General features: G+C 40.2%; 1 protein-coding gene across 6 annotated transcripts in view; it reads right to left on the reverse strand.

Moving 5' to 3' along the window:
- Nucleotides 1-384: 384 nt before the first annotated feature.
- Nucleotides 385-18,532, reverse strand: part of MED12L (mediator complex subunit 12L) — a 341,749-nt gene continuing 323,601 nt past the window's right edge. For all 6 annotated transcript variants that reach the window (XM_073023510.1, XM_073023514.1, XM_073023511.1 and 3 more), the window contains 2 exons: nt 4,411-4,492; nt 385-2,069 (listed from right to left, as the gene is read on the reverse strand). In XM_073023510.1, coding sequence (XP_072879611.1) covers nt 2,017-2,069; nt 4,411-4,492 — 135 coding nt within the window. In that variant the 3' untranslated portion in view covers nt 385-2,016. The remainder of the gene's footprint in view (nt 2,070-4,410; nt 4,493-18,532) is intronic.

The raw sequence follows: 18,532 nt of genomic DNA on the forward strand, positions 1-18,532 counted from the left end.
ATAAAGTGCATACAAATGCTATGCAATTATAACACTCATTCTTAAAACAGTATTACTGTTGTTTGCAATGTTGAGCTACAAAATATATGGTTCAAACTGAACTGGCAAAGAAATTTGGAAAGAAATAACAAAGATGGAACATGATTCACTCACTAGGCACAAGATTTACATTTCGGTTGTTTTGCCAATGCAGTCATTATATAGATATATTACTTTGAATAAAACAACTTCATAAGCTTATCTAAGTATGATTCTTGAGAGGAAAAAATCTGATATACAAAACCAGCAAAAATGTGTACAGATACATCTTCTGAAAGCAGATAGACTGTTAATTTAGTGAAAAGAATGGTTTTTAATGTTTTGGCAAAGTCTTTTCCAGCCCAGAGTAAACACAAAATGGGCAGGCTGGAGTGAAATAATTTCACAGTGTACAAAGCAGTTCACATGGATGTTGCCACAGCAAAGTAAGCTGACATGTATTTGAGGTCATTTGCATGAGTCAAACTTTGCAATGAGTAACTCACCTAGGAAGATATAAATTATTTGCAAAAGAAAATGTCTACTAAAGTTGTACTAGCTAGATTTTAAAAAAGTAGATTTACATGGTCTGCTCATTATAGACAAGTCTATTCACAGTATGCTTGACTATATTATATGTAAAATCATATGGCAAAAGAAAATGAAATAACAGAGAACATGGGAAAATATCCCCCACATATGTTTTAAAATGCCCTGCAATTTTCACATTCAAAATTTTATGCATCTAAATCTAAAAAAATATTATATGGAATACTCTTAAGTTACACAAACTGATAATTTACTGGTTTCTTTTTTACTCTAATAGGAGCAAATTACCACATACTTGAACAAAGTTAAAATAGTTACTATTTCTTTATAATAAATTTGATGTATAATTTACTTGTGCTTTTTGCACCAATTTATAAATACAGTATATGCAATACACAACCAAGACTGACACTGACAGTAATAATTAAATTCAAAATAGCAAATACTTACCATACAAAATAAACAGCAAATACACCTTGTATGAAAACCAGAGCCTTCTGGACTTTGGGGCCAGATTCTCTGGAAACATGTCAAGTGTGAGCACTGGAATCTCAAGCCAGTTGCTAGGGTTTTCCCCTTAAGGTGGCATAAGGTTCAGGAGAACCAAAACTGGCAACAAATAGTTGGACGATTCCACTGCAGTTCTTTCAGGCCTTTAGGATGTACATGTTGTACCTTCACAATGACTCTCGTCAATGATCTTGCCTCAAAACAAATTTAAGTACAGCTACTTCTAACAGGTTTCCGCACATCTTAGGGCGGCTCTCACAGGAACCTTGGTTTAGGTTCTCAGTTTAAGAAGTTTAAGTACTAAGCAACAATCTGTTTCAGCACCTTTTGACCACAACAAAAGCAAAGAAAAGTCCTACATAAATAAGAACAAAGTTTATAAAGTGCTTATGAGATTACAAACATTTCAAATTAGAGCAATGCAAATAAATGTCCATTTCACCATCACAGGTGAATGCAGAATAAATGGGTCACGTTTCTGTCAAGATCTGACATTCCTTTCAAATCAGTAGTTTGGTCCAGCAGAGTTTGGAAAATAAAATTAAAAAAAAAAAAAAAAACTTCATCATTAATGAATGAAATACATAAATACTTTAAGTCCATCATAATCCATTCTTTCTAGAAATGTGAGATTCAAAAAAAGCACCAATTTCAAAAGGTCTGCTAGCACACTCTTCCGGGAGTAGGCCTGCCTGCATGATTCACATTTGTAAACCTACTTTAAAGGTGAGTTCAACAAAATCAAACCACAACTTCTCCTTGGATTTTTGTTTAAACACCTTTTTTTGTGTGTATGTGTGTGAGACGTAGCATACAATATAGTAAAATGTCAAAGAAATGATAAAACAAAGGGACATTTTTAAGATGACTAATGCATTAAATTTGATTTTCTGTTTTTCAGTGCAAACATAAAACGTCATGTCTTCTCCTCTTGCAGATTCAGAAGTGTGAAGGATGCCCATACGGAGTCACTCCTTGCTGTGGCTGGTTGCCTAAGGAGAAAAATAAATTCAACCAAACTTAGATACAAAACTATTGGCCAGATAGCTGCTACCCTCTTGTCACTGCTCTCAGTACCAGCCGCAGGTACAGGGAAACAGAGTGGCCAGAGAGTACCATCCTTGTCCTGAAAAACCCTTGTGGTGGGATTCAAGTACCACCCCACAGAGAGGCCAACTTTAGCTCACAGTCCACACTTGCCAATGCAACGCCACAGGTTTTAGTTTACTGGCCCATCCAAAGTAACTCCCTCTGAACTAGACTACTTGGTATTAACTTTCAAAAGGAGTACAGTAAAAGTTTCATAAAACATTGAAAGTTCTCAAAATGCTTATAAAAGTCAGCAATTCTGCTTTAACACATAATTGGTAAGAGAACATTAGATTGGAACTGGGCAGTTTTCTGCAAATGGCCATAAGATATGTACATCAGAACTGTGCAAGAGTATAGGCAGGTGCAAAAGTGTGCATGTGTGATGACTCAAGCATGTGCCCATGTAGACATGCATGCCTGCACATGCACACAGAAACAAGGAATGGTCAGTAGATACCAAAAAATGACACAGGCTTAGAAACAGCTACTGCTTGTTTAACTCTGGAGTATTCAATGGGGGCCCCATTCACATGGGCCACGCTCTCAAAGCAGCCCTCTGGAGTTGTGTGGTGAACAGCTCAGCCTAGTCACCACTCTTCAACAAGGAAGTCTGGCGTAACTGCGTATCAGGCAGCCGAGTATGTACCGTGGTTACGAGGTGGGCTCTGGAAGGAGTGCTTCTGAGTTCAAGTCTCAGCTCTATTAGCTGAAAAACCTTGGGTAAATTAGTCAATGTCCCTGTTCTTCAGTTGTTTCCTCATCTGTAATGTGGGAACAGTAATATGTAATCTCACAGGGTGGGTTAAAGTAAATCAATACATGGAAAGTCCCAGTGCCTGGCTCCTAGAAAGTACTCCATAAATGATGGCTTTAACAAAAAGCTGAGCTCTGGTAGACAGGAAGTAAGAGTAGATATCTTCCCCCAAACAGGTGCCACTTTATAAAAATCCTAGGTACCTATTTCTAAACACTAGAAGAAAAAATCTGCCTTAAGATTATATTTTCTATAAGAATAAGGATTCTGGAATTAGTGAAACATAATGAGATTTTAATTACAAATGTCTTTTAATAAACCACATCTATTAAACAGCAAACAGTAGCTAGAAATGAAGATGTACTTGATTTAATTGACATTAAATGAGACCATAAGAGGAAAATCTTTTTAAAGAAAAAGAGGAAAAAAAATATTGGGTATGCGCTGGTAGAGTGCATACCCTTTTACACCCCTTTTACACTGAGGTGTAAAAGGGACATCCCTCTGTCAGAAACCAAGCTGCCCCTCAGTAATTACATGACCTGTTTCCTTACAGTATCAGCAGGCTACCAGACCTGCACCACTGCCTTCACCACAAACTGCTCTTCACTCTGGTACCTCACAAGCACATAATCCAAGACCAAGAGGAAACTGCTAGTCTCACTCATTGCACAGATGGAAAAACTACGTGACCCAGATAATGGCGGCCAAGCTGGCATCAAAATTTACGTCTCCTGACTTCCACGCCAATATTCTTTGCATCACAGGAAGCTTGCTCCCATTTCTAAAAGGATTTCCTGTCCTATGACACCAACACAGGGGTGATTCAATTCATGGAAGCACACTGCTGGCACTGAGATGAGCTATGATGAAATGGGCTATTGGTATATTCTCTAGAAAGGCAGCATATTAAAAAACAAACAAACAAACAAAAACACCACACCAGCACTACAGGCAAGATTACTAGGGAGAAAACACTGCCTCACCATGCTGTCTATGATGTTACAGGGTTTGACTGAGGAGTCACTATCAGAAGGGCAGGAGGGTGCAGTGGTAAGAATATTCACAGTCTGACACTTCAGTGCTGGCCTCCCTGTGTCTGAAGATCTTTGGGAGACCAGCTAACTTTATTCATCTGTATAATTAAGGGCATTAGCTGATGCTCCCTGAACTCTCCAGCTTTAAACAAAGGACACCTTTGATTCCACAGGAGTCTCCGCAATGAGAAGAAACATTTCTAGGTTCTGGTGGAAGCAAAAAGAAAGTATCTTCACTGAATTTGATAAAAATTGGGGTTTTCCCAGGAAAGGAAGCATTCAAGCCAAAACCAAACCAAGACAGAATGAAAATACCTTGGGCTAAACCAAATACCATGAACACTGTACTGAGGAAGATGGTACCATCTTGGGAGAGCCGCCACTTTGTTTTGCTGGCTTATTTTTAATTTTCCAGGAGCTGTCTGTTCCATGACACACAGGGGTACTTACTGGAAAGCTGCTTCTGGAGCTGCCGCACCAAGGCGGCCGTCTGCTGCTGCTGCTGGGTCTGCTGCAAGCCTTGCCTGGGAAACTGTAATGGCGACAGGAGAAAGGACAGAAATCATTCCATGGTGCCAATCACAGACAAGAACAGAGACTAACTTGTAGGGCCAGTCTGTAAGGTACTTCTCAACACTTCACGAAAAAAGGGCCATGACCAGTGTGTGTGGATTAATTTTCACCTACACCTTGTTGTACCTCTGGTTAGCATCAGAAGTACCCCATCTATTCAGGAACCCATACTCCAGGTTATTAGTTGGCATTTATTTGAAGAGCCCCAATGAAGAACTCCACACTACAGACGTAGCTCAGCAGTTCAAAGATCCTGGTCATCTCACCCTTTACCAGCTAGCTCATGAGGATCACGATATCAATATTGGCTAAATGAAAGCTCTCTGGTTGGAAGATTTGTTCAAGGACTACAGGCTGTGCCTTGCACGAATGGGAGAAAAGAATCTGGTGAGGCAGAGTGGTGCCCTAGGACTGGGGCTCATTTGGGACTATACCCTCCCCATGTGATGGAGGATGAAGGTTCGCTAATCCTACCCTCAGAGCCAAGGCCTGGGCAGGATGAGTGAGGCACTAACTTTAAGAAAGTGCTAATTCCCAGGGCCATGCAAATACAGGCTCTGTAGCAAGAATCAGGTTAGAGGCATAATATAGGCGGCCACATGCCCTGATTCTATCCACTAAGTTCATGCAAGAAATTGTGGTTATTCCAAAGGGGAAAAAAATCAGCATCTACTAGAAGCAAAATTACTTTTGGTTAGAATCACTGGTAGTGCCAATTTACCTTTTTATTTTAATCTTCAAATTTCAGACTATCGTTTTCTCCCTTTTCTTTCTTTCCCTTCTCTCCTCCTGTCTGTCACTGTCATAAAGGAGGCGTTCTGACACAGGCACATACATCAGCACTGTGCTGGCTGTTTCCCATGTGCCCACCCTCCGTGTGCTCACCAGGCTGCCTGTGTGGAGAGCATCAACAAGGCTGGCCCCTCTGCCCTCTGACGTCTCGGTGGGGAGGGGGTGCTCCCAGGAGACTGGAGCACAGGAGCACAGTGAGGCTGGGAGGGAGCAGAGGGAAGTTTTGTTTTTGCCAATTTTCCTCCATGAGAATCTCTGCTGGCTGGACGCGCCCCACTCCAGGAAGGTTGCAGCTCCGGTCAGGTACCCTCCCCACCTCTCTCCCCTTCTTGTCCCACTGGGATTAGGGGCAGTCAGTGAGTGCGCCATCACCCACGGCTGGTTTTCCATACCTTTGTAATTCGTCTTTTGAAAAAGACTCCTCAGTTACCTAACGCAAGTACAACATCTATTTCCTCCTCAGAGCTTGCCAAGAATAGCCCAGGATTATAAGTACAGTTGCCAGATTTAGCAAATAAAAAATACAGCATGTCCAGTTAAATGTGAATTTCAAATAAACAACGTTTTAGTTCCAAGCATGTCCCAAATATTGCACATGATAAATACTACATTTGGTGTAGGTATATTCCATGCAGTACTTGGGATATACACTGACATGTTATTCGTTGTTTACTTGAAACTCAAATTTAACTGGGAGCCATGTATTTTATCTGGCAATCCTATCTTATCCTCTATTTAGAGGGCATTACCAAGTTGATACTTTTAAAACTGAATATTTGGCATGACAGCTGGTTCAACTGTTTCTCTCCCACCAGACAGTGAGTGACTGAAGGACAAGGGCTTGGCCTATCTACTGATGTATCTGTAGTATCCAGCCCTGCCAGGCACACAGCAGGTACTCAGTAGCAACTGATGGAATGACTAATTCTAAGAGCCTTCAATTCCCACAACTTTCCTAATAACAAGAAAGATCCATAAAACTAATGAACTATTTCCTCCACCAATGTTACTATTTTCCCCAATACAAATTAGAGAAGCAGCAGCTTGCCATTTTATTCCATTGCCCAAATCAAGAGTAAAAAATAAAAATCTTTCATTTATATGGAAATCTTAGTAAAGTAAGTATTCTTTTCTATTCAGTAGTTTTTATGCTTACTTGGGGAAACTACCTTATTTATTTAACAAAACCTTATATTGTACTATCAGGTACTGTTCCAGACATTCTATGTGTCTATTAGCTTATTTAATGCTGACTCAGCTGTAACTGTCCTCAATCTCTTATCCAAAGTCCTAAGACAGATATGTGCTTTGGAATCTGAACATAAGCAGTTTACTAAGAAACATTCCTAATATGCAGACCAGGCAAAATGTAGGACAGCACTCCATAATCAAGCATATTACATTTCTGTAGCAAGCACATGATTATATCAGATAGGATAAATGAAAAGAGCCTCATGTCTATTCAGGTCAGCTTTTGCCACCAATGAGTTCATGTCAAATTTTCCTGTTCACTTCTGACTGGTTAAGACTGCTGCCCCCAGAAAATGTTCCATATCTATACATCTATCATCTTACAGACTTATTTCACTGTGGTAAACACATTTAAAATCTACTTTTAGCAATTCTGGAGTATACATTATTAACTATAGTTACCTTGCTATGCATTAGATCAACAAAACTCATTCCTCCTGTCTAAATGAAACTTTGGACCCTCTGACCAAACACTACATTCCCCTCAAGGCTATCCATGATTGAAAATATCAACTTCCAAATATTAACTTATTTGGAAATAATTACAGATTCTAAAAGGCTGTCTATAAAGATGTCTAAGCTGATTGAATAGCATATTGGGGTACATGGTGTATAAACAGTCAACATTTATTCTTTCAACAAACATATAGCTGCCTTCTTTATGTTCATTTAAAGCCTACTTCAAATAGAGTATTTCACAGAAGAAAATACTGTGTGGTCGCCTCAGATACTACATTTTGCAGAGCCTCGGCAGTAATGTGTACACGTGTGCACGTGTGTGTGTTGGGGAGTGCAAGGTGGTCTGAGGGTGGCTTAAGAGGCAGTACATAGTCAGAGGGCCTCGAATTGTGATCCAGGGATTCCTGGGAGAGGTCCCCAAGACTCTATCAGGTTACCTGCAAGCTCAAAACCATTTTCAAAATAATACTAAGACATTATCTGCTTTTTTCACTTATTTTCTGATGCACATACATTACAGCTTTCCAGAGCCTACATAACATGTGCTATTACAACAAATCAAATGGTCTCTATTAAACTAGACATTGAAGAAATTTTCAAAAATGTAAAACAGGCCAGGCACAGTGAGTCACACCTGTAATCCCAGCACTCTGAGAGGCCAAGGAGAGCAGACAGCTTGAGCCTCGGAGTTAGAGACCAGCCTGGGCAACATGGCAAATCGCCATCTCTACAAAAAATTATGAAAATTAGCCAGGCATGGTGGTGCATGCCTGTAGTTCCAGCTACTTGGGAGGCTGATGTGGGAGGATCACTTGAACCCAGGAGGTCAAGTCTGCAGTGAGCCGTGATTATACCACTGCATTCCAGCCTGGGTAACAAAGAAAGACCCTGTCTCAAAAAAAAAAAGTAAAACCATGTCATTCTTATATAACTTCATTTTGAAACATATGCCTATTTTTCATAAAAGCATGCTTCTTTCAGTAACATGAGTTTGTCTTTAGGTACTAAACATAACAATATTTGGTATTAACAATATTTTTGATTTCTAACATGGTAAATATTGATACACAAAAGCTCTTTGGGTCTGCAATAATTTTTGAACATGAAGGGATTCTGAGGCCAAGAAATTTGACCAACTTCCTTAAACTGACCAGAAATACATGGTCTATGTCTACAATCTTCTTACAGTGTTTCACCACATCTGCTTCCTCTTAAGGCCTCTGAATATGAATTTTAACTTGCTTTCACCTGTACATGCACACAGGCAATAGGCCCCAGATGCAATTTCTCTGGGCTCTGGAGCACCTGCCACCAGGAGACGAGGGCTGCCTCCAACACCCCACAGAAGCCTCACCACTGAGCATTTCAATTCAAACTGAACCCCTCCTGTGAAGAACTGAACCCTGTATGTGGCTGAGGAAGCACAAAATCACTGGGGGAAATTTACAGGATTATCCTCCTGGGACTCCTTTCTAGGCTTCCTGAATTAGAATTTCTGTAGCTAATGTGCTAGAAATCTGAATTTCAAAATGGCTCCCCCAGATGGTTCATGTGCTTGGTGAGATTTTGGAATCATCACTGCGGTGGGAGTTGAATTTTTAATTTACCAAAATAGGTCAATAAATAGGTTCAGTGAGGTGTAACTAGAGGTCCCCCAAATCATAATCTATGTATGTTTTGCATTCCCTGTTCAAATGTGAGAAATGAAGTGGAAAAGATTCTTTTGGCCCATATCCATACAGGAGATGATCTCTCCCCTCTGTGCCTTTGCAGATGTTCATCCCTTCTTCCTCCCCACTTCGTTCCACTCTACTCTTCCCATAAATCTACTCATCCTTCAAAGATCAGCTGAAGTTACCATCCATTCCCTCATGCATTTAAAGAGTGAATCACTGCTTTTGTACCCTTAGTACCGTGTAAATGCCTCTATTAGCAAACATACGGTTTAACATGATGATTGCTTCTCTCTCTAGGATTCTGGATTTTTATTTCTCAGAGGCAGAAGCCGTGCCATGCTCCTGCTGTAACCACAAGACCAAATAGCCAGCTTAATACCGTCAGGTGTAACTAATCAACATGGCATACCCACTCTCCAGGAAATACCATTGTTTGCTCAATTTAAAAAAAAAAAACACAAAAAACAAAAACAAAATGTATTTACTGTAGTTCCCAGGTACTCGGAAGGCTGAGGTGGAAGGATCACTTGAGCCTAAGAGTTTGAGGCTGTAATGAGCCATGATCACACCACTGCACCCCAGCCTGGCTGACAGAGTGAGACTCTGTCTCTAAAATAAATTAAAATTAAAATTCTGAAAATGTATTTTGATGTATTTTTACTTTTATTCAATAACATTTACTTCTGCTCAATCACAGCATAGGCAAAAATGTGCTGCTAATTAGTAATTTCTATTTAAATAAACATCATTTAAATATTTTTTGTCTCAAAACTTGAGCTTGCCCCATCAGCAGAAGCATATACTGACAAGATCAGCCACAGGACTGATGCAGTGATGGACCTGCTGATGCTCAGATGGTCTGGACACCTTGCCTCCTGAATTGTTTTTCCTTTCTTATGGATAATGTGTGATTTTAACAAAGGTTTTTTTCATTGCTTTGATATCCAACAAATGAGTCATTCAACAAATATTTATCAAAATCCAGGCAATCTTCTGGGTTCCAAGGGCACCAAACTGAGTCAAATACATCCCTTTCCTTATGACAGTTACGAGGTTTTTGTTGTGACCACTCCATTTGTTAGCAAAAGAACAAAGCAGCAAGGCAACATTTATTTTAAAACTGTACTACCAACTGAGGGAGTCCACAGATTCCTCCAATGAATGAAGCATGGTCGTCCATCAGTACAAGCGGCAGCGGAGGAACAACAATGTATAGGGGGCCTCCACCGAGCACCTGGGAAAAACTTGTGCATGCACTCAGCCACATCTCCACCCTCACAGGGCAGCACACTCTCACTAGCAGCTGATGTGTTTCAGAATTTGTTGTGTGTTTATTTTCAAGGTAACTAGTAACTTGCATAGAGTCATCTTTTTTTATTTTCAGGCAGAGTTTTGCTCTGTCGCTCAGGTTACAGTGCAGTGGCAGGATCTCGGCTCACTGTAAGCTCCGCCTCCCGGGTTCACGCCATTCTCGCCTCAGCCTCCCGAGTAGCTGCAACTACAGGCGCCCACCATCACGCCCGGCTAATTTTTTGTATTTTTAGTAGAGACGGAGTTTCACTGTGTTAGCCAGGATGGTCTCTATCTCCTGATCTCGTGATCTACCCGCCTCGGTCTCCCAAAGTGCTGGGATTACAGGCGTGAGCCACCGTGTCCGGCAGAGTCATCTTTTTAAATCTGTACACAGTTTAGTAAGAAAAAAGTACTATATCAAATATATTGGCTATGCAGTTACCAGAAATCTGATATTTCTTCCCCAATCTCTTTCTATAAATATTACTTCTTCTTTTCCTTCCAAAAGAAAAAAAAAAATTCCAAATTCATGCAAAGGAAGGCAACGTTGCTCAATGTTCTCTGGACCTAATTTCTTCCACTTCAAAAGGAGAATCCTATTTATCTGTACATGCTACTTCCTAATTCCAGAGGCAGTCTGAAAAAATATCTCAACTTCTCTGAATGGAACAAATGAATTTCTTGAGGAAGAGTAAAGGACAATTTCACAAGTGATCACTGACTAAAATTTAATATAATTAAGTAACGATTGCTACCATTACCCATATTTTTAAAAGGCAAATATTCAATATAATATGAAACGGACACAAGGATCGGGCGATGTGAAAAGCCAACTATTTAAAGCCTTCTGTTAGCATATTTTTTTAAGTCACCAAACTAAGACAACTTGAGTTTAAGATGAAAGGAAATGATGCAGTAGGATGGTGTCGACATTATTTTCTTAACACCGGAAGGAGTTTTAAAGAAAATATCATGGTCTGTCAACATATTTAGTTAAGAGTTAATCATAGGCCGGACGCGGTGGCTCAAGCCTGTAATCCCAGCACTTTGGGAGGCCGAGACGGGCGGATCACGAGGTCAGGAGATCAAGACCATCCTGGCTAACCCGGTGAAACCCCGTCTCTACTAAAAAATACAAAAATCTAGCCGGGCGAGGTGGCAGGCGCCTGTAGTCCCAGCTACTCGGGAGGCTGAGGCAGGAGAATGGCGTGAACCCGGGAGGCGGAGCTTGCAGTGAGCTGAGATCTGGCCACTGCACTCCAGCCTGGGCGACAGAGCGAAACTCCGCCTCAAAAAAAAAAAAAAAAAAAAAAAAAAAAAAAAAAAAAAAGAGTTAATCATAACAACACATAAGCATTAAAAATATTTTTCTAGTCAAGAACTATAATTTAGGCCAAAATCAGACATGCCAAATATATTTTCCCAGCAAGGGCACCATGTCTTTATTTCCAGATGTTTTTCCTTCACAGAATACAAGCAACTTAAGTAAGTAAATGACAATGCAGGCATTGATATTAAGTCCAGGCCAGATTTAATTTGTAAACATAGGCTTTTCTTAATCCTTCTTGCTCTTTTCACAGAAAAACTCTGTTTTCTGGTGACATGTTTTAAAGAAGCACTCATTTCTGTCCTGAGTCACTTTTTACAAGTTGTTAACTTCTTAATAAGCTTTTAAAGTGATTTTTTACAGCCAAAACCAAGGGATGATCATTGTCCCACACATCCCAGCTGATGCCATCAATGAGCAAAGAGATGAACAAAATAGTCAAAAAGCAATGAATCCATTCTGCACATGTACCCCAGAATTTAAAGTATAAAAAAAAAAAGCTGGGCATGGTGGTAGGCACCTATAATCCCAGCTACTCGGGAGGCTGAGGCAGGAGAATCGCTTCAACCGGGGATGCGGAGGTTTCAGTGAGCCGAGATCACACCACTGCACTCCAGCCTGGGTGACACAGGAAGACTCCGTCTCAAAATATATATATATATATCCTTTATGATCTCCTAGAATGCATTAAAATAGAATGGACTTGTGCAAAAGCTAAAAAAAAGAACTAGTTTTGTTCCTCTTACAACAGCAACAAAAGAACAAAAAATATATATTTTCATTAATCTAAACAAAACTTGAATTCCAACTGTAAAAAAATTAACATTCAATTTTCTTTTCATTTCAAAATAAAAAATAAAAAGAGCAATGAATCAAATCCTACTGCCTTCAACATCTGCCACATTCAGCCTCCTCCATCAAGGCTTCCCAAACTTCTCTCACCTTCTGACCTTTTATTATTTCAGTTGAATTATGTTCCCTAAAAAAGACATGTTGGAGTCCTAACACCCAGTACCTCGGAATGTGACCTTATTTAGAAACAGGGTCTTTACAGTGGTAATCAAGCTGAAATTAGGTAATTAGGATGAGATCTAAACCAATATGACTGATGTGCTTATAAAAAGTGGAAATTTATAAGGACTAGTGTCCTTATAAAAAGTAGACACATATATGCACAGTGAGAATGCCTGTGAAGGTGAAGGCAAAGCTCAGGGTGCTGCTTCTATGGGCTGAGCGATGCCAAAGAGTCCCAGCAAGCCACCAAAAGCTGGAGGAGAGGCATGGAACAGATTCTCTCTCACAGTCCTCAGAGGAAACCAAGCAGACACCTTGATCTTGGGCCTCTGGTCTCCAAAACAGACAATACATTTCTGTTGTTGAAGACATCCAGTTTGTGTACTTTGTTAGGGAGTTCTAGCAAACTAATACAATGCTTCCAGCTCTTCTATCAAAAATTCAGCAACTGTAAACCACTTTCCACAGGCAGTGCTGCCATTGAGCCACTTTCTATGATTCTAAGTCCTCTAGTGGCAGGAAGCGATGTTTCACCACCATGCTCTATAACATCTGGCAGCGTGCTGGTCTCTACCACACATACCATGACTGCAATGACTTCTGCACTATCCTAACAAAAAAGCATTTATTGAATTCAACTGTGAATGTCATCAGATAGCAGCAGGACAAGTCATGGGATGGGTGGCAATGTGTTACCATTACCACTTCTGCTTTGATACAGCATGAATCAGAACCCCAAAACAGGAAGAGTTCACTTATCTTCAACAGCTACCTTACCACCCTCTTCTCTAACAAAGAAAAAAACAAAGAATAGATAGCTTTGGCTAATACCAAGAACTGAATCTGCTGGAGATGTTTATAAAATATAAATAAATATATTTATAATACATATAATGTATCTTAGTGGAACTATTAAGAAAAAGAAAAATACCAAAAGATAAAAGGAAATATAAAATTTTTCTTGCCAGGCATGGTGGCTCACGCCTATAATCTCAGCACTTTGGGAGGCCCAGGCAGGTGGATCACCTGAGGTCAGGAGTTCAAGACGCCTGGCCAACATAGTGAAACCCCGTCTCTACTAAAAATAAAAAAATTAGCCGAGTGTGATGATGGTGCATGCCTGTAATCTCAGTTTCTTGGGAGGCTGAGGCACAAGAACTGCTGGAACCCGGGAAGTGGAGGTTGCAGTGAGCCAAGATTGCGCCACTGCACTCCAGCCTGGGTGAGAGAGCAACACTCTGTCTCCAAAACAAACAAACAAACAAACAAAACAAAATAAAAAAACACAGCAAAGCACAGGAAGCAGCATGACTGGAAAACTGGTGACAAAGAAATTTGGGGAAGAGGTATGTGGATGAACCTGAGTGGTTGAAAACTGTTAAGATATCTGTATCCCATGTGAGTGCTCGCCAATGGATGACCTCAGCAGAGGAAAATTTTAATAATCAAGTGGATAGGATGACCCATCCTATGGACACCACTCAGCCTCTTTCCCCAGCCACCCCTGTCATTCCCCAATGGGCCCATGAACAAAGTGACCACGGTGGCAGGGATGGAGGTTACGCACAGGCTCAGCAACATGGACTTCCACTCACAAAGGATGACCTGGCTACGGCCACCACTGAGTGCCCAATTTGCCAACAGCAGAGACCAATACTGAGCCCACGATATGCCACCATTCCTCAGGATGATCAGCCAGCTACATGGTGGCAGGTTGATTATATTGGACTTCTTCCATCATGGAAATGGCAGAGGTTTGTCCTCATTGGAAAACACTTACTCTGGATGTGGGTTTGCCTATCCTGAATGCAACGCTTCTGCCAAGACTACCGTCCATGGACTCCCAGAACACCTTATCCACCATCATGATATTCCACACAGCACTGCCTCTGACTAACGCATTGACTTTATAGCTAAAGAAGTGCAGCAGTGGGCTCACGCTCATGGAATTCACTGGTCTTACCATGTTCCCCATCATCCTGATACAGCTGGATTGATAGAATGATGGAATGGCCTTTTGAAGTTACAATTACAATGCCAACTAGGTGACAATACTTTGCAGGGCTGGGGCAAAGTTCTCCAGAAGGCCATGTATGCTGTGAATCAGCATCCAATATATAGTACTGCTTCTCCCATAGCCAGGATTCACAAGTCCAGGAATCAAGGGGTGGAAGTGGAAGTGGCACCACTCACCATCACCCCTAGTGATCCACTAGCAAAATTTTTGCTTCCTGTTCCCACAACATTACGTTCTGCTGGCCTAGAGGTCTTAGTTTCAGAGGGAGGAACACTGCCACTAGGAATGCAATGATTCCATTAAACTGGAAGTTAAGATTGCCACCTGGACACTTTGGGCTCCTCTTGCCTTTAAGCCAACTGGCTAAAACAGGCTAAGAAGGGAGTTATAGTGTTGGCTGAGGTGACTGACCCAGACTATCAAGATGAAATCAGTCTACTACTTCACAACGGAGGTAAGGAAGAGTATTCATGGAATACAGGAGATCCATAAGGGCGTCTCTTAGTGTTACCATGCTCTGTAATTAAGATTAATGAGAAACGACAACAGCCCAATCCAGACAGGACTACAAATGATCCAGACCCCTCAGGAATGAAGGTTTGGGTCACTCAACCAGGAGGAAAAAAAACAACCGGCTGAGGTGCTTGCTGAAGGCAAAGGGAAAACAGAATGGGTAGTAGAAGAAGGTAGTCATCAATACTGGCTATGACCACGTGACCAGTGGCAGAAAAGAGGACTGTAACTGTCATGAGCACTTCCTCCTTTTGTTAAAAACATGTTTGTGCAGCTGTACACTTGTACTATCTTAATTTTATTTCCTTTTCCTTTATCATGTGACACAGGATTTACTGACTTCATATCAGCATTTAAGTATTGTTAACTTTATATAATAGTATTTGGGTTAGGAATTAGTGCGTTTTTGGTTGTACGAAGGACAGTTGTATTATGTTAGCTGTAATTATGACCTTACTATTATCTTTATTTGAAGATTATGTCTGATCTCAGGAGATGTGTATGGGCTCAAGATGACAAGGGGTGGGCTTGTGATGGTTAATACTGAGTGTCAACTTGACTAGATTGAAGGATGCAAAGTATTGTTCCTGGGTGTGTCTGAGGGTACTGCCCAAGGAGATTAACATTTGAGTCACTGGGCTGGGGAAGGCAGACCCACCCTTAATCTGGTGGGCACCATCTAATCAGCTGCCAGTGAATATAAAGCAGGCAGAAAAACATGAACAGGAGAGACCGGCCTAGCCTCCCAGCCTACATCTTTCTCCCATATTGGATGCTTCCTGCCCTCAAACACTGGACTCCCACGTTCTTCAGTTTTGGAACTCAGAGTGGCTCTACTTGCTCCTCAGCCTGCAGATGGCCTATTGTGGGACCTTGTGGTCGTGTGAGTTAATACTTAACAAATTCCCCTTTATATATATATGTATCTATTCCATGAGTTCTGTCCTTCTAGAGAACCCTAATACATATACCAACTGCTAAATGCAGAAACATAAGAGTTAGAAAATCACCATTTTGTACCCATTACAGAGTAAGAACTAGTGTTTGGTAGTATAACAGGGCAACAATGGTTTATAATAATTTACTATATGTCTCAAAATCACTAAAAGAGTAGAAATGGAATACAAAGAAGCACAAAGCAACAAAAAGTAACGCAAAGAAATGAGAAATGCTTGAGGTGATGGGTACCCCAATTACCCTGATTTGATCATTACACATTGAAAGCTTGTATTGAAATCTCACCTGTACCACATAAATATGTACAAATATTATGTATCCATAATTAAAAATAAAAGAATTAAAACTTAAAAAAAGAAAACAATTTTTCCACAGCCATACTAAAAATGAATTTAGGCAAGAATAATTTAATAGATGCTAACAGTAGTATGTGAAGATGTGATGATTAATGACAGATTTATCAAACTATTCACATAAATTATTAATTACAAAGGGAAAATAATAAGTTCACAGTGGGGAGATCTATCAGATACAAGACACACAAAAGGATTAAAGTAACATCACCAACAATGTATATCCTAATGCCATACACTGAAAAGGACACAATGGCACTTCTAACACTGTTGCCAAAAGTGTATAATCTGAATCTAATCATGATTAACCTAGACCGATAAATCTAATTGAGTAGCATTCTACAAAATAAACATTCTATACACCCTAAAAATGTCAACTTCATGAAGACAAAAAGGCAGCTTTGGAGTTGGTCTAGATGAAGGTGAATAAAAAGACATGAAAGCTAAATGCAAAATGTGATGATCCTGAACTGGGAGGAAAAATCAATGCAATAAAGAGCATTAATTAGTCTATTTGCAAAAGAGTTATAGGTTATAAAGCATTGTAGTAATGTTCAGTTTCCTAATTTTAATAATAATACCCAGTTTTTAGAAGAGAATATCCTTGTTTTTGGAAACAAGAACAAGCTAAAGTACTTAGGGGTAAAGAGGCACATGTAAATGGCGGTAGGTGGGGAGAGTGAAAGAATAATAAAGCAAATGTGACAAAATGTTAAGAATTAGTAAATCTGGGTAAAGGGCTTGGGGAAATTCTTTGTACTATTCTTGCAACTTTTCTGTCGTTTGAAATTATTTCAAAATAAAAAGTTATATCTTGTTCTTGTATGGGACACTAGACCCAGCTAACAGTGTTGCATCCTTCTACAACATTTGCTAAGTAACAGTCAGCCAGTTCCTGCTGATACACATCAGATAAGTAGGCAGTCAGTGCAGTTTTACATACTACCTCTACTTTAAAAAGGTTTTCTGAAGTAGACTGCAATAAATGTCACAAACATATATATATATATATTTTTTTTTTTTAATCAGAGCTGGAAAAACTAGATCCATAATTAAAAAGAATTAACTTAAAAATTAAAAGAATTAACTTAAAAACGGGGAAGAGGCCGGGCGTGGTGGCTCACGCCTGTAATCCCAGCACTTTGGGAGGCCAAGGGAGGATGGATCACCTGAGGTCATGAATTCAAGACCACAGTCTGGCCAACATGGTGAAACCCCATCTCTACTAAAATTACAAAAATTAGCTGGGCATGGTGACAGGTTCCTGTAATCCCAGCTATTTGGGAGGCTGAGGAAGGAGAATTGCTTGAACCTAGGAGGCGGAGGTTGCAGGGACCTGAGATCGCACCACTGCGCTCCAGCTTAAGTGACAGAGTGAGATTCTGTCTCAAAAGAAAAAAAAAAGAAAAGAAAAGAAAGAAAAAAAAAAGGGCTGGGGGGTGGGGGGCGCGGAACAAACTGGCTCAGGCAGAATTTGTTAAATGTACTATGGATGCCCTATTCCAGTGGACCATGTTCTGGTCAATAAGTTGTCCGATTTGGACACAGTTCCTTAACCACCTAATTCTATTCTGATCCCTCCTCATGTACTATGGCTACACTGTGTTGTTCCGCCTTTTCTACAAGTTGTGAAACCATTCAGTTTAAAAATCCTGTGCTGAAGGCAGTCTACACTAGTGTTTCCCAAAGTGTGAGACATGTGCGCTAAGCCAGCTCGCCGTAGGTAGGGCTCATTCATGCAATTCACATTGCTCAGTTGAATGGAGATTCCCTTCTAAATTCTTTTTGTATTTACTTTCACAGGTATTTCCAATATGTGGCAAGTGATAATAATTACAGATGGTAGTGATAAAATGCTTCTTTGAAAAATACATTTATTTAAGCAAATAGAATAAGATGACAGTTTAAAAAAGTAATTAATGAAACAGGAATATGGCATCACAAAAGTAAATGCTGTTGAAAATGACTACGGTTTAGAAAACTTTGATGGCTATACATAACGTAACTTTTTTTTTTTCTTTTGAGACAGAATCTCACTCTGTCACCCAAGTTGGAGTGCAGTGGTGCGATCTCAGCTCACTGCAACCTCCGCCTCCCAGGTTCAAGCAATTCTCCTGCCTCAGCCTCCCAAATAGCTGGGATTACAGGCGCCTGTCACCACGTCCATATGAAGCTAGAGAAGTGAACTATCCGACTGTGAGTTACATGAAAATTCTTGCAGCAAGTGCTAACTCACTGAAAAACAATTTCTTATTGAAGATAATAGATAATATTTTAGAAAGCACACCCATGGTTTTTGAGATTATAGTAAGAACAGAAAACCAAACATCGCATGTTCTCACTCATA

The sequence above is a fragment of the Chlorocebus sabaeus genome, chromosome 15 (assembly GCF_047675955.1).
Source record: "Chlorocebus sabaeus isolate Y175 chromosome 15, mChlSab1.0.hap1, whole genome shotgun sequence".
Lineage (NCBI taxonomy): Eukaryota > Metazoa > Chordata > Mammalia > Primates > Cercopithecidae > Chlorocebus > Chlorocebus sabaeus.